The sequence below is a fragment of the Salmo salar genome, chromosome ssa20, assembly GCF_905237065.1.
Source record: "Salmo salar chromosome ssa20, Ssal_v3.1, whole genome shotgun sequence".
In the NCBI taxonomy this organism is placed as follows: domain Eukaryota; kingdom Metazoa; phylum Chordata; class Actinopteri; order Salmoniformes; family Salmonidae; genus Salmo; species Salmo salar.
Genome location: NC_059461.1, coordinates 34649046 through 34665714, shown reverse-complemented (window position 1 = coordinate 34665714; position 16669 = coordinate 34649046). Strand labels below are relative to the sequence as shown.

At 46.7% G+C, this 16669-nt stretch overlaps 2 protein-coding genes across 7 annotated transcripts in view; both read right to left on the bottom strand.

Annotated features, from left to right (window-relative positions):
• Positions 1-470: 470 nt before the first annotated feature.
• Positions 471-9655, bottom strand: LOC106580492 (AP-3 complex subunit mu-2). 3 transcript variants are annotated; one of them, XM_014161623.2, is made up of 9 exons: positions 9549-9655; positions 8780-9064; positions 8382-8553; positions 7406-7543; positions 7189-7274; positions 6512-6645; positions 5662-5869; positions 3765-3909; positions 471-3347 (listed from the first exon to the last, which is right to left on the bottom strand). In XM_014161623.2, the coding sequence occupies exons 2-9, from the start codon at positions 9050-9052 to the stop codon at positions 3247-3249; spliced, it is 1257 nt and encodes a 418-aa protein (XP_014017098.1). In that variant the 5' UTR covers positions 9053-9064; positions 9549-9655; the 3' UTR covers positions 471-3246. The 3 variants fall into 3 exon arrangements, with proteins under 3 accessions (XP_014017098.1, XP_014017097.1, XP_014017099.1); XM_014161622.2 differs by having other exon boundaries at positions 9301-9642; XM_014161624.2 differs by having other exon boundaries at positions 9317-9627.
• Positions 9656-10527: 872 nt separating this feature from the next.
• The window catches only part of kat6a (K(lysine) acetyltransferase 6A), a 42255-nt gene continuing 36113 nt past the window's right edge, over positions 10528-16669 (bottom strand). For all 4 annotated transcript variants that reach the window (XM_014161617.2, XM_014161621.2, XM_014161619.2 and 1 more), the window contains exons 16-17: positions 16288-16555; positions 10528-16110 (exon numbers count right to left, since the gene is read on the bottom strand). In XM_014161617.2, coding sequence (XP_014017092.2) covers positions 12809-16110; positions 16288-16555 — 3570 coding nt within the window. In that variant the 3' untranslated portion in view covers positions 10528-12808. The remainder of the gene's footprint in view (positions 16111-16287; positions 16556-16669) is intronic.

The window sequence follows — 16669 nt, the reverse complement described above, 5'->3', positions numbered from 1 at the left end:
AAAATCCCTCCTGAGATGTGTGCAAACCTGGTGGCCAACTACAAGAAGCGTCTGACCTCTGTGATTGCCAACAAGGGTTTTGCCACGTAGTGCTAAGTCATGTTTTGCAGAGGGGTCAAATACTTATTTCCCTCATTAAAATGCAAATCATTTTATAACATTTTTGACATGTTTTTCTGGATTTTTTTGTTGTTATTCTGTCTCTCACTGTTCAAATAAACCTACTATTAAAATTATAGACTGATCATTTCTTTGTAAGTGGGCAAATGTACAAAATCAGCAGGGGATCAAATACTTTTTTCCCCCACTGTATAATACTCAAGATGATTTTTAGACAGAAATGTGTTTGTTGTTACAAACATGTAGACAAATTAGGTTATTTTAGTTGGTACAACCAGATGTACACTACATTGATTTGTGGTTTCCTAGTATCTATCCGAGGGGAACACAATGGACTGGATAATTCAATGTATATCATATCACTTCTTAATTCTTTAATGTCATAGCATTGTAAAACAACATTCCAATTCATTTGACAAACACACAAACAAAACAAACAAAAGCTTTCAACCCGAACCTTGAACATTCTTGATAGGGAAACCCAACCAACCGTGTCATCAAACTGCAGTATGGAGAACTTATAGAAAACATACCTACACAGAGGAAAGCCAGGCCACTGTGAGTAACAGCTTCAATAACATCACGTTTCATGTTATTGGTCTTCATGATGCTCAAGCCTCTGTAGAATTCACTATAGAGTAATAAAGATACATTTGAGCTGCATGATATGAGCTGGGTTATTCAGCATGCGATTTGGTGCTCGTATCAGGATTATATCATTGTTGAATAAATAAGAATGAAAAAAAAAGGTCATCAGGAGGGATTAAGGTGGATAAAACATCAGGTAGGCCACAGCAAGGTGCTCGACCTGACGCCTTACATGATATAGAAAAAGAGAGAAAAACAGTAGCATACTGTGTCAACCTCACCCTACAAACCACTAGATTGTATTTGAGAATGACATGGTTATGCCTACAGTATTAACTGTTGACAGAACAATAGGCATGGTAGTGAATGATTCAGGCGGAGGAATTTCATGTCGCATTCTCAAACGCCAGTGCGTGACTCCAGAGTTGATAACAGAGAGACACAGAAATACATTTGGTTTGGAGGACCAAAGAGAGAAATTCAGAAAACAGGGAGCATTGGAATAAGTAAAGGGAGAAAATAGCAAGGGAATAAAGAATTTGGAATATATGTAATATAGGCAGAGCCAGGAACTTTTCCAGTCCTGCCCATGTGACCTGACCAGAAGAAACTCTGGGATCCCACTAGATAACACAACCACAAAGTCAGATTCTACAGCCTCAAAGTCAAAATTGATGGGGGAAAAAATATTTTGGGTCTTAATTTAAGGTTAGGGTAAGGCATAAGGTTAGCAGTGTGGTTAATGTTAAAATCAGATTTTAAGAAGATTCATTGTAGAAATGGGCGAGGCTTAGCCATAATTTCTATTTTGCCCTGTTTATCAAAAGTGTCAGAAAAAAAAAGACTTGTCAATAATCAACTGACTGGTTTTTCTTGATGTCTATAGTATTCTCTCTGGTATGCAATCTGGTTTCCGCTCAGATTATGGATGTGTCACTGCAACCTTAAAGGTCCTCAAAGCTTTCTTAGTGTCCAACAAGCTTTCTCTGCCCTTAACCTTATTTTGAACACCTCCAAAACAAAGGTCATGTGGTTTGGTAAGACGAATGCCCCTCTCCCCACAGGTGTTATTACCTCTGAGGGTTTAGAGCTTGAGGTAGTCATCTCATACAAGTACTTGGGAGTATGGCTAGACGGTACACTGTCCTTCTCTCACCACATATCAAAGGTGCAGGCTAAAGTTACATTTCCTCTATCGTAATCGCTCCTCTTTCACCCCAGCTGCCAAACTAACCCTGATTCAGATGACCATCCTACCCATGCTAGATTACTGAGACATCATTTATAGATCGTCAGGTAAGGGTGCTCTCGAGCGGCTAGACGTTCTTTACCATTCAGCCATCAGATTTGCCACCAATCCTCCTTATAGGACACATCACTGTACTCTATACTCTTCTGTAAACTGGTCATCTCTGTATAGCTGTCACAAGACCCACTGGTTGTTGCTTATTTATAAAACCCGCTTAGGCCTCACTCCCGCCTATCTGATATATCTACTGCAGGCCTCATCCTCCACATACAACACCCGTTCTGCCAGTCACATTCTGTTAAAGGTCCCCAATGCACACACATCCCTGGGTCGCTCCTCTTTTCAGTTTGCTGCAGCTAGCGACTGGAACGAGCTGCAACAAACACTCAAACTGGACAGTTTTATCTCAATCTCTTCATTCAAAGACTCAATCATGGACCCTCTTAATGACAGTTGTGGATGCTTTGTATGATATATTGTTGTCTCTTCCTTCTTGACCTTTGTGCTGTTGACTTTGCCCAATGTTTGTACCATGTTTTTGTGCTGCTACCATGTGTTGTTACCATGCTGTGTCATGTTTTGCTGTTATGTTGTTGTTTTAGGTCTCTTTTTATGTAGTGTTGTGTCCCTCTTGTCGTGATGTGTTTTGTCCTATATTTATATTGTATTTATTTTTTTAATCCCAGGCCCCCGTCCCTGCAGGAGGCCTTCTGCCTTTTGGTAGGCCGTCATTGTAAATAAGAATTTGTTCTTAACTGACTTGCTGACTTAACTGACTTGCCTTTTTTTAAACTCAATAAATAATTCTGACATTGTGGCTGTGTTAACTCGTGAACACCCAAACTCTGGGCCGTTGGTTATAAGGAATGGATGGGAACATAAAAGAGGTAGTAGCAGTAGAAGCACCCAAACCATTTTGCCTGCTATTCTCGCTCACAAAAGGAACTCAAAGGATATCAATGAGATTGGAAAAGGAACCAGAAATGACACACAACAGATAGACCAATTCCAGGCTTTAGCTTACTAAAAATGCTGTCGACACATTGAGGATGATAGTCTCTTATCGCCATCTATTTGACTGCGCAAACAACTCCATTAAATAGGCTTTTGTGTGTCGTGTCACACCTTCTGTGGTAGCTAGTTCAGTTAGACAGTAGAGAACACAGTTTGTGTGGATAAATCCTGAAATGCATTTACACAGGGAATGTACCATAGCCACTCCCTTCCCTATATTTTCTGTATTTATTAGTAGTATTGGTGCAGAGGCCAGAGAGCAGAGAGCCGAGCCTCTATGTCCGCACCTGGAATTTGCCGGCCTTGGTCATGTACTTGATGCCTTTGAATGGTTTGTATTTCTCCCCGTACATATCCAACCGATTCACCTTCAGTCCTAGAGAAGAACAAGTCAATTAAAAGAGAGAAGGTGTCACATTGCTATTTAATATGTACTCTGCAGAAAGTCATATAAATCATTGATTTGGCCATTGCAAGAGAAGTAGCCCACATCCCTTTTGGAAACAGATGCAAACCTCTGTGGGGATCCGATAGAGCAAATAAAAATACAAATAGAGTATCTTGTCTCCATCTAGTGGTACAAGGTGTCACTGTGAATAAACTGTGTGGATGTCATGTGGCTGACTAATATGGAGTTAGTAGATACAATATATGATCTAGGGTTAGATATTTCTTTAATCACAGAATTATTACGGTTAAGAATATGGGTAAAGTTAACTAATACTAGTTCAGCGGCTAAGGAGCAACTGCTACTCTAGAGTGTAATAACCAATTCTGATAAGGTGTGTTTAACCTGAAAGGGCCGACTGTTGGATCTTGAACTGAATGTTGATGGTGGGGTTCTCGTCTGGCTTGGAAGCCCCTGCCTGCAGGCTCATAGAGCCCTTTAGACTAGGCAGCTTCTGAGGGTTGATTTTACCCACGTCCCATGACAAGAGCTGCAAAGGGACAACACAGCAGCCTTCCACTGTTATTACCACACACAGGGAGAAGGGTATTGTTTTGAACGCAAACAGGTGGGTGGGAGGAGGAATGAACTAATCCATTAAATGTAAGATTATACAGTGCATTCGGAAAGTATTCAGACCCCTTGACCTTTTCCACATTTTGTTACGTTACAGCCTTATTCTAAAACAATCCCTCATCAATTTACACACAATACTCCATAATGACAAAGCATAAACAGGTTTAGAAATGTTTGCTAATTTATAAAAAATATCACATTTACAAAAGTATTCAGACCTTTTACTCAGTACTTTGTTGAAGCACCTTTGGCAGCGATTACAGCCTCGCATCTTCTTGGGTATGGCACACCTGTATTTGGGGAGTTGCTCCCATTCTTCTCTGCAGAACCTCTCAAGCTCTGTCAGGTTGGATGGGGAGCGTCGCTGCACAGTTATTTTCAGGTCTCTCCAGAAAGGTTTGATCAGGTTTACGTCCGGGCTCTGGCTGGGCCACTCAAGGACATTCAGAGACTTGTCCCGAAGCCACTCCTGGCGTTGTCTTGGCTGTGTGCTTAGGGTCGTTGTCCTGATGGAAGGTGAACCTTCACCCGAGTCTGAGGTCCTGTGCACTCTGGAACAGGTTTTTAATCAAGGATCTCTCTGTGCTTTGCTCCGTTCATCTTTCCCCCCTGACTAATCTCCCAGTCCCTGCAGCTGAAAAACATCCACACAGCATGATGCTGCCACCACCATGCTTCACTATAGGGATGGTGCCAGGTTTCCTCCAAGCGTGACACTTGGCATTCAGGCCAAAGAGTTCAATCTTGGTTTCATCAGAACAGAGAATCTTGTTTCTCATGGTCTGTGAGTCCTTTAGGTGCCTTTTGGCAAACTCCAAGTGGGCTGTCATGTGCCTTTTACTGCGGAATGGCTTCCATCTGGCCTATCTACCATAAAGGCCTGATTGGTGGAGTGCTGCAGAGATGGGAGAACCATCTCCACAGAGGAACTCTGGAGCTCTGTCAGAGTGACCATCAGGTTCTTGGTCACCTCCCTGACCAAGGCCCTTCTCCCCCGATTGCTGGCTGGGTGAGTCTAGGAAGAGTCTTGGTGGTTCCAAACTTCTTCCATTTAAGAATGATGGAGGCCATTGTGTTCTTGGGGACGTTCAATGCAGCAGACATTTTTTGGTGCCCTTCCCCAGATCTGTGCCTCGACACAATCCTGTCTCGGAGCTCTACGGACAATTCCTTCGACCGCACGGCTTGGTTTTTGTTCTGACATGCACTGTCAACTGTGGGACCTCATATAGACAGGTGTGTGCCTTTTCAAATCATGTCCAATCAATTTAATTTACCACAGGTGGACTCCAAGATGTAGAAACATCTCAAGGATGATTAATGGAAACAGGATGCACCTGAGCTCAATTTCGAGTCTCATAGCAAAGGGTCTGAATACTTATGTAAATAAGGTATTTCTGTTTGTATTTATTTGCAAACAGTTAAAAAAAAAAACCTGTTTTCGCTTTGTCGTTATGGGGTATTGTGTGTAGATTGACGACAATTTTTATTTAATCCATTTTAGAATAAGGCTGTAACGTAACAAAACGTGGAAAAAAATCTAGGGGTCTGAATACTTTCCTAATGCACTGTATACCCTTTTGTATGTTTACAGCATACACTAAACTGGTCAGGTAAATCCATGTCCACACACACACACACACACACCCTTTTCCCACCACCTTACCTTAGTGACAGGGTCGAAGTTGTATGTCCCCTGGGAGGGGTTGAGGTTGGTGTTAAGGACTCCTCTGGGTAGCTGGCTACTGATTAGAACAGCCTCTAACCCCTTCCCCATGGTCTGCTTGGGGCCCAGGGTCAGCTCAAAGCGGCCCTGAGAACTACCCTCCCTAAACGTGATGTTGTGCTTGACGTACACTGGGATGGCCACCAGACTGAGGGGCAGACACAGAGAGTGTCAGAATAACACAGGTAGGATGGGCACAGAGACAGAAACAGCACACTGAACACAAAGTGTGCAAGTAAGTGAATAATACTGAAAGAACAAGTGAATTATTTTCTGCACAGATGGCAGTTTGTTACATTGTTATTACAACTTTCAAACATGAAACTTCAAACAAAAAATGTGGATATATAATGTAAACATTAGGAGCATTACCATACTGGCATTGCTGTAAAATATTGTTACTGGGTTTTCCCAAGCCAAACCACAAGTGAATAATGATCCAATCTATACCAATAGATGTCCCCTACCGACACTATAGTATTGTACTTACATCTAATGCTTTGCCAAAAACATCCATTTAATAATTAATGTAACGTTAAACCAAACACAGGACTTCATCTAGCTAACATTTTACAACAACTCGTTTTAGATCGAGCCCCAACTACAATGTCAATTTTGAAATACCTTGTTGACCTTAATGGGTGGAGACTGAATTAACACAATGAAAAGAAAAAGCAAACATTCAGATACTGTGTGTGTGTGTGTGTTTGTGTGTGTGTGTGTTATGCCTTGAGCACATAACATAATGTTTAGTCTGGCTTTGCAGAGGTAAAGAGAGCGCAGTACTGACTTCTGGCAGCTGACGTGATAGGAGAGCAGCCGGAAGTTTCCGTCTGGAGGGATAAAGGAGAGGATCCTCTCAGCTTCCCAGCGCTTGAAGCGCACACACGGGTGGAAGCTCACATCATCTAGCAGGCGAGGGTTCTGAGACAGGATCAGACAGGTGTATCAAGATAGAGAGGGGGAGAGACACAAACAGACAGGACAATTTTGACACAGTTATTCAGTACAACAGTTAAAAATATGGTTTCAAGACAGAAGAGAAACAGACAGGAAGTCTACAGTTATACAACACAGGTCAAAAACATTACAAACATGAATTATTTCATACGGAGAGGAAGAGAGGGAACGGTTATTTGCTAAGGACAAGAGTGGATATAAACTACTGGCTAGAGCACGAGTGGGCAAACTACGGATCCGGCCCGCAAGACCATTCAACGGGTTAAAAAAAAAAACACTCCAGGCTACTCTTGAACATCTAAAACGAGATAGAAAGTATGTAGAAATTATAATGGACATCCATTTTCAAATAACTGCCCTTTTTCTTGACCTCAAATTGCTTTTGACAAAACAAATAGGTCTGGGGAAAATCTGTGCAGCCATCTGCTGTATTTTGAAACCCCGATGTGGCCCTCGAGCCTAAATGATGACCGACCCCTGGGCTAGAGAGAGAAAGAGAGGACCCACCATGAACGAGAGAGTGAGGTCAGGCATGCCTGTCAGTTTCACACAGGCATCAATCACCCCCTGGATCTCTGCTGTAATAGTGGAGCCTAAAAGTGTGTGAGAGAAATATGGAGAAAGAGGAGAGTCAATCAGAATGTCAAGTTCTGTGTTTCTGTTGTTTTTAATGGGTCAGGACAGGTTTAGCTGACAGCATAATGGGGCAGTGGGCCAACTATACCTGATTTATCAATGATGGCATCAATCTCCTCCACTACATCAAAATAGGCCTCGTTGTTGGTGTACTTGACTCCAGTGCGTCGCCATGGCACCACAGACAACTGTCCAGTAGGGAGCTGCTCCCCTACATTGGTGCTGCCTACAGACAACAGAACAGTCAAATATGACACAAACATGATGTACACATTCAGATAGTTGTGTACAGTGACATGGGTCTAAATGAAAAGTTTAAAAACATACAGTATTATTTCCAATGCTGCCAATAATATGTAAATAATGATGAATAATTAAGAAATAATGTAAATAATGAACACATATGTCATGACTAAGGGCCTGTTTTTCATGGTCAGGTGACGTGGTATAATACTATGAGGTTGAGGTTTTTCATGGTCAGGTGACGTGGTATAATACTATGAGGTTGAGGTTTTTCATGGTCAGGTGACGTGGTATAATACTATGAGGTTGAGGTTTTTCATGGTCAGGTGACGTGGTATAATACTATGAGGTTGAGGTTTTTCATGGTCAGGTGACGTGGTATAATACTATGAGGTTGAGGTTTTTCATGGTCAGGTGACGTGGTATAATACTATGAGGTTGAGGTTTTTCATGGTCAGGTGACGTGGTATAATACTATGAGGTTGAGGTTTTTCATGGTCAGGTGACGTGGTATAATACTATGAGGTTGAGGTTTTTCATGGTCAGGTGACGTGGTATAATACTATGAGGTTGAGGTTTTTCATGGTCAGGTGACGTGGTATAATACTATGAGGTTGAGGTTTTTCATGGTCAGGTGACGTGGTATAATACTATGAGGTTGAGGTTTTTCATGGTCAGGTGACGTGGTATAATACTATGAGGTTGAGGTTTTTCATGGTCAGGTTACGTGGTATAATACTATGAGGTTGAGGTTTTTCATGGTCAGGAAAAAGTGATGACATAGTGACTGTGTAGAGGCAGACATGGTAATCTTCAGGCACCTGTGATGGTGTTGACCACTGTGCGCAGGATGGTGGGTGGCTTGATGAGCTCTTTGAGGATGTTGGACTCTGTGGCCAGGGGGAAGCCATTGTCCAGCATCTCTTCTAGCAGCTCATATACTACCACCACATTGTCCTTGATCGCTGCCTCTGTGCACACCCCAAAATAGTCCTAATAACAGGGAGGGATGAGTATATTCTGATCAATGACTTACAACTTCCTTTGAAAAGTAAAAACACTTGTAACTTAACAATAAGACAATCAGTAACTCAGAGAGAGTTACCAGTTCGAAGACTTTAGACTGCTGGACAGATTACATTGTAAGGTAGACCTAGGTGGTGGTGATGAAGAGCCTGAACAAGTGAAAGGAAGAAAAGTTAGTATACCAAGTACAAACCTGGAATGTATCAACTACCCTGTGTAGGAACTCGATGACAAAGAGCGGCGGCACCTCGCTCTGGATGACCGCCACAAAGTAGATGCGGTGCCTGAGGACGCTGATGAGGTAGTGGTGGGGGGTCGGGATGACGGGGGGCACATTCTCTGGCTCACTGGCGCGCTCTTGCGCCTCGAAGAAGTAGTCACACACGGAGCGGCTCACAACGCTCTTCCAGTGTTTCTCCAGGAAAATGTCCCCCGAGGAATTCACGAGGAACAGGCTGTGGATCATTTTGGCTGGAGGCTGAGATAGGAAAATAAGAAGAATTTAGCGACTCTAAAACGGTTTTAGCTATACCATCCCATGCAGTTGGAATAAAGTCTGAGTTACACCGCGCTTGTGGTACCTTCATTAAATATAGACATACATCTATGAGCAGTGACAATGTTTCATGTAGGGTGACAGGTGACACGAGTTCAATAAATATTCGGTTCTGCTATCAGGTTCCGCAGTGGGCGGCCGTGCTACGGGTAGGTTACCTGCATGCACACGAACCTGTGCGGTAATAAGATGAGTCGACGGTAATATGGTATTTTACTGGAAGACAGGCCTGCATCTGTATCCCTACAACATCCGTGATTCAGACCCTCCTCCCGCCACACAGTTGTCTTGTGACAGCAGGCGATCCCGTCATTCAGCGATGGTGAATACCGAGAACGGAATTAATCATGCATTGCTCTCAATATTTTACTGCTATTCCGTCTGTTTAGAAAGTGTAATTACATACCAAAGACAATCTATTGGTGCTTTCCTCTCGCCTTCACCTTTTCTCAATGAAAGATTAGAAAAGGCCGTCGCTTCTTCTCCGTTAGCTGGAACGGAATGAGGAAGCTGACACCAGAGATGACCAATCGGAGATGAGAAACAGCAAGAATGCCCGCCTCTCCCAAATAGTGATTGGTCCATAGTGCGGAAGTTTCTTAACGTCAGACTTGGAATTCGATTGTAATTGGACAGCGCCTATTAAACGCCAGATGAACATGCACCTTGATTGGCTCACCAAGACGGTTGTATCTGACATTTTGTGTCAAGACATCGTCCACGGATCGTATCAGATTTCATCTTGTGGATACATTTTGTGGATACAAAATAGATACATTCTATTAATGAGAAATGCAATAGAAAATGGTCCTCTGTAGCTCAGTTGGTAGAGCATGGTGTTTGCGACGCCAGGATAGTATTATATTTTTGTATTTTAAAATAGTGAAGGCTACTTGAATATATGTTACACATAATAGGCCACGAATGTGATACTTACATATGTGCAATAGAGATAATAGGCCAACTGTTAAATCAGTATATCATCTGACCCTTTGACAGTTCCATATGTGATTCTGTAAATGATAAATAGGATAATAGAATCGTTCGCTCTGGCTTATATTGAAGATGTAGCAGGTGTCTTGACAAGTAGAAAGCTGTTGATGGGGATGAATGTGCATTTTCTTCATAGGGTTCCCTTGAATGGAATGTCTGACTTTTTGCAGTCACCGACTAGCCTTTGATCCACTCTACTGTGCACCGGATCTTATATGAACCCGCTTCGCATAGCAATATTTACAGGCTTTTTATCTGCAAAGAAGCACAAATAATGTAAGCAAGCAACATTAGTTTCTAAATAAAGAAAATATTATCATTGCCAAGGAACAGCAATTATTAGAATTGGTAGGAGTCAGAACAATAGATCCAAGAAATACCATGACAACATAAATGGCTCAACATAATTTATTTTTGTTTTATGTTAAAATGTACAGAGTTCTTTGAAAGTACTTGCTAAGAAAGAAAAAACTAATAAATGGAAATACATACAGGGACTAAGTAGAGAGATCGAGGCAGCCGGGCGCTATCAACCTTCACAAGGCACCCAGCCAGCCCCATTCCTCTCTATATCTTGCGCTCTCTCTTAGCTTACAACGCACCATGTACAATTACAAAGGATACAAAAAGGGAAGCGATATAAACAGACAAATATACTGAGCTCATTTTTACATGCCTCTTAAATGTAAAGAAGTCGTCCTATTCACACACAAATTATCCCCAAAAAAAGAACAGCTAAGTGACCTTTAGATATTTGTTTTTTCCTTTCGTTTTAAAATAGCATTAATATACTACACAAAGATAGAAAACTCTAGAGATGAGTGGAATGGAGAGGTTAAAGGCATCTTAAATTCACTAAAAGTGAGTGGTATTTTTTTTTTTTTTGAATTTCTTTATATTACCTCAAGAGTCAAGCTAAAAAATATGTATTGTTTTTGTTCCTGAAACAGAAGTGAAAAAAATGACAGTACCAATATCAACGTCAGAATTTCTTTATATTATAGAAAAAACATTCTCTACAATAGGTTCTAAAGTCAAAAAGAGTCAGCTTGTGTCATAAAAGAAAGCTGCCCAGTCTGATAAAATTCAGAGAAAATAAAACGAACAAACAAAAAACAATACACACAAATAATATACGAAACGTCAGGTCTGTAAGAAAAGTATCCTCATTTTGACTTTGAATACTAGAACACTGAGACAACTGGGTAAATTCTTAACCCACCCTCCCCATCCTAACACGGTAACCATCCAGATGTTTGCATGTGTGGTGGGCGTACACAATGCACAGTATTTGGCATTGGCCACCTCTCCAGATGCTGATGGTCCATAGAGCTCAGACATCTCTACTAGTCAATGGGAGTGCACGCTAGACTTGCACAGATTAACTGGTTAACAGAAAACACCCTTCAGAGAGGATGCCTGTCACTAACACTTAACGAAGCGGCTCAGCTGATATCCAACAGCTGATGTTCCTTAAAGCAGTGAGTTTGACCTCAAATCTCTGTGTATATATTTATTCCATGGAAGGTAAACTGCATGGGGCTGACAGATGTACACCATCAATGGGGTAAAAAGGCCTAATAGCCTTCTGTGGAGTGTGATGAAAAATGTGTGAATGCTGCAATGGGAGACTGGTGGACTGTGCTGTGAATCAACAGGAAGTACCAGAACATTTACATCTAATCATTTCAGAACAAACAGCTACAGCATCCTGTGGGTGATGCTGAGAACACTACTGGTTTGTTTATTTATGGACAGACTAATGGACAGTGACCCCTCGTCTCTCCTCCATCACTGTATTCCTCTGTTCTGCCCTGATACACACCGTCCTACCTGGAAGACCCTCCACACTTGTTACTATGTCGTTCTCCAATGAGGCCCCACTTCTACTCATATCTGAGACAAATGCCACGGCTCACAGAAGCAATGGAGACGTGTGTGTGAGAGAACGTGTCGGAGCTAGAGGGTGAACCACCATTCCAGTATGCCACGATCAAAGCATAGACAGGTTGGACTGCACACAAGTTCTTTTCAACAGCTGTCAAAATAAAAACAAAAGTATTCAAAATAATAATAAAATAAAAAAAACAAGTCCATCTACAATTATAATCATAGTCTCTTTTTTAAAGGTAAGGCTTCCTATTTCAATTAAAAGATTGTGTGCATGGTTTCATATATTTAGTTAACCACTTTTTTTTCCTTTCTCAGTTTTGACAATGTAAGGTCCTCCAAAGTCCCTCTTCCTCTTCCACCTCCTCCACTCTCTGCCAGGTAAACAGTGGAGGAGCTCTTCCGTTAGCGTAGAAACTGTGAGAGAGGAGCATGTCGTTTAGGTCTGACTAGACTAGAGCAGTCTGCCATACAGTACCAGGGGACCATTTAGCTGTGATGTATCGCCCCAGCTCTGCCAGCTCACTCCCTACACAGCCAGCTTGGGGGGGAAATGTGTCCAACTGAATGGAACAAAATGACAACATACAAAACAGAAAAACATAGTCCTCCCTCTCTCTTTGCGCTCGCTCGCTCGGGCTTTGGAGAGGGTGGATACAACAGTAAGTGATTCAGTAAAGAGAGGCAGAGTCCCTCCCTCCATCAGCGAGTGTCAGGTCAGGTTGGAGAGTGTTCCTCCCATCTCTGTCTCTAGAGCTGCGATGTTGTTCTTCGGTGCTCTGCTCATCTGCTCATGTAAGGCGACTGTTTGGGGACGCCGGCGTAGCTGTGGTGGGTGGGGCCCGTATACATCATGTTGCCGTGGTGATTGGGCTGCATAGGCTGCTGTGGGTACCCCTGTCCCCCCATCATGCCCATCTGCATCTGCATGGGGTACTGGGCGGGCTGGTTCATGTAAGGGGGGTTCCCATGGTAACCGCTGTTCATCATGGGCTGTGGCATGCGGTAGCCAGCCGACATGGCGTTCAGCTGGTTCATGTTCATGGTGTTGTAGCCGGCCGGCGTGGGCATGAGGTTGGGCATCATGCCACGCTGCACAGCCAGGGTGCGGGGCGAGCCCTGCATGGCCACGGCCCCAGAGCTGCGTCCGTACAGTTGCTGCTGGTGCGGGGAGGGAGCGGGGGCTAGCTGGGCCTTGGAGCGGATGGAGATGTGGCCCTTCACCGTGGCCATTTGGCCCTGCAGCCGCTGGGTGTGGGGCGGGGGAGGCAGGCCGATGTTGCTGGAGGGCATGTTGCACTGCAGCTGCAGGGAGCCCAGGTTCATGGAGCCAGAGCTCAGTTGGGGAGGGGGGGTCATGGTGGCCTGGCCCTGGGCTAAGGGAGGGAGTGGGGAGGGGGAGAGCTGGGCCAGCCCGGGGTTAGACAGAGAAACACTGGTGGCGTAAGATGTGACAGAGGCCGAGTGCGAGTAGGGCATAGCGTGGGGGTCCATGATGGTGTTGGTGAGCTGCTGCAGCTTAGCCAGGCTGAACGTGGCCGAGGGCTGGGGGTAACCCCCTGCACCAAAGTCCTGGCCCATCCGCTCGTACAGGCTGCGGCCCCCTCCCTGGGAGGCACTCTCAGGGATCTCCATGATCATAGGGGTAGAGCCAAAGCCGTTCCCCATACTGCACTGGGACAGAGGTTGCTGCTGCTGGGGCGGGTGGGGGGTTGGAGGGGCCGAGGGCGGGGGGTGGGGAGCCTGCTGCTGCTGAGGGGGCTGATGCTGCACCTTTTTCTGAGACTGCTGGCTGGCGCTGGGCAGCCTCTCGATCACACAGCTCTGAGGGGACTTGATGCCTTGGTGGGTGTTGGCAGATGGGGGACGGGGTGGCGGCGGGGGCACGCTGTTGTTGCCACCATTGTTGCCTCCCGGCCCGTTATTGGGCCCTGGTCCAGTTTGTTGGATGAGACTGCAGCTGCCCATGGCGAGCTGTGATGTCACTGCGCCGCTGGAAGACGTGAGACAGGGCGCCGGGACAAAGGAGCAGCTGCTGCCCTGTGAGGAGGGTGTGACCGAGCTGGAGGAAGAGGAGCCCGTCGACGACGAGGAAGAGGCAGCCACAGCCACCGCTGCATGGTTACTGCCGTTGTTCCCTCCCCCGTTGCCCCCACCGCCCATGGTGGAGTCGTAGCTGCTGGGATTGTCGTAGTTCTCCGTGGTGCTCTCGATGCTGCCCAGGTCGCTGAAGCCACTGTCCACCACCTGCTGGGAGTGGTCAGACACTGACGGAACGTCCATCATGGGACTGGTCTCCATGTTGTGCTGGGATGGGGCCGACAAGGAACTGGGGTGCTCAGGAGTGATCTGGGTGTACCCTCCTCCTCCCGTTGCCCCTGTTCCCCCAGTAGGGCCTGGTGTGCCCCCTCTTTGCTGCCCCAGCCCAGATTCCATCATGCCTGCTGGGCTGTTGATGGAGCGGACTGACTGGCTGGGTAATGGGGGCATGGGGGGGTTAGTGTGGGGCAGGGGGCTGCTGTGCTGGGAGGCTCCACACTCCTCCACCAGGGCAAGGTGGGTAGTCTCCTCCTCGGCCTCCCCGGCGTGGCTGTAGCTCTGCAGGGTGCGGCAGGCGGCCAGCGTCTCTTCACAGTCCTGGTAGGCTCCGTGGGAGACCCCGTGGCTCTCTGGTTCCTCGTCCTGGGCCTCTCCCTGGGTCAGAGACTGGACCGCCTGCACCGTCTCCAGGTCCAGCTCGTTGCTGTGGTGGTGCTGACCATGGTGTGACCCGTGGTGGTGGCTCAGCTCCTCCTTGAAGGAGTCGGGGTGCTGGTGAGGGTGCTGGGGCTCCATCAGCAGCGTGACAGTCTTGTCCTCGGGGTGCAGCAGCTGCAGCTCAAGGGGCTCAGAGGGGACTGAGATGGCTGTCACCGTCTCCACCGCCGCGGCCGCTGCTGCTGACTCCTCTGCCTCTCGCCGCCTTCTCTCGTCCTGTGCCGCGTCCAGAGGCCGGCACTTCACCTCCTGCAGCTCCTCCGCCTCTTCGTCCTCCTCTTCGTCCTCCTCCTGCTTGCTGACGTAGGAGTCTCTGGCCTGCACACTGCCCTGCATGTCTAAAAAACATTCCCCGCCCTGGGGTTCTTCTTTGACGGGTGGAGAGCTGGCTGGGGAGGTAGGTTCTTCCTCATCGTCTTCATCCTCTTCCTCAGAGTCCTGGCTCTTCCGCTTTTTGCTTTTGCTCTTGTCCTCCAGGTGTCCGTCTCCTTCATCGTCTGCATCGTGGTCGTCGCTGCGTCTGCTGCCTGAGCCTGGCGTTGTCGCAGTCCTTCTGCTGCTGGTGCCCAGGGTGGCACACTCTTCATCCTCCCTCTCCTCGTCTTCCTCATCCCTGTCGGCCATGACTCTGTCCGTGTCTGGTCTACTGGGCTGGGGAGCCCTGGGGCCTCCGGTAGAGGACGGAGAGAGCAGGGAACGGGACGGTGGACGGCTGGGCTTGTCCTCTACCCAGCTCCTCTCTGTCTCCTCCTCCTCTTCTGGCTCTGAGACAGTGGGCTGCTTTGGGACAGGTTGTTGTCGCAGGGCTGGGTTTTTGGGCGGTCTCCCCCGCCTCTTGGGGATTCTCTGCTCCACGGGCTTGGGGAGGTAGTCATCCTCTTCATCAGAGTCTTTGTGTTTGTCGTTGTCGGTAGCTGTAGCTCTGGAGGCCCTCTTGCATGCTCGGTCCTCTAGCTGCTGGAGGGGCTTGTCTAGCTGCTGCACCCCTCCCAGACTCAGCCTCTGTCTCTCTGCCTCCTGCCTCTCAGCCTCCTCCTGGGCCCGCTGTAGGTACCAGCTCCGGGGCTTGCGGCCCGGCTTCATCTTGATCTTGGGGGGTGGAGGGTCCCCTGAGTTGGTCAGGCTGGTGTCCCCTGCATTCTGCTTTGCCCCGCTGCCAGGGGGTCTGCCCGGCCGTTTCTTCCAGTGCAGGGGCTTACGGGGCTTGCCCTTGGGCCAGCCTTTCTTCTTCTTGACGGGAGCCTCTGGGTTGGCCGCCGGAGTCTCTGCTGAGGCCGTGGGCTCTGGGTTCCGTAGGAAGGACGGTGGCTTCAGAACAGGAGTGGGTTCTGTACAAGAACAGAGAACGGGAGAGAAATCCATTGTTACACATGCATATCTACTCAAGCAAGTACTTTATATCAATGCCTAGCTAACATACAGCTCTGCTCCAGCATGTACTATACACCAACACCTTGGTATATAAATAACTGCTCTGTTAGCCCTAAGGACTCCGGTGGCCTCACCATCCTCCTCTGACTCTGTGAGGTTGGCTCGTTGGGCTCTCTTGGGCGGTGTCTCTGTGTGTCGTAGGGCGGGGCGGGCCGGGGGGTAACACCTCAGGGGGTGTCCCAGGGGGCTCTCCTCCTCCAGCCGGGGCATGGGCCTCTCAGAGTCAGAGTCTACGAAGGGCTCGTCCAGCACCTCGGTGGTTTCAGAGATGGTCTCTGTCACCACGCTGCTGTGGGCGTGGCTGTGGCTGCGCTGACGCATGCGCCTCTTCCTCAACGGCTTCTGTGGAGACATGGGAACAGCTATTGAAATATCATTCTTTTGCAAACAAGCAGTAACAAATAATCTTGCAAATGTTTCTTTAGAGGTTCCTACTATCTCATCATTTCAAGTGAC

What these genes read in the sequence shown, in the direction of transcription:
- LOC106580492 (XM_014161622.2), bottom strand. An exon ending in ACTTCGACCCTGTCACTAAG is followed by an intron (nt 3,910 to 5,661) that starts GTAAGGTGGTGG and finishes GTCCCTTTGCAG; the next exon opens with CTCTTGTCATGGGACGTGGG. An exon ending in CCAACAGTCGGCCCTTTCAG is followed by an intron (nt 3,348 to 3,764) that starts GTTAAACACACC and finishes GTTCTTCTCTAG; the next exon opens with GACTGAAGGTGAATCGGTTG.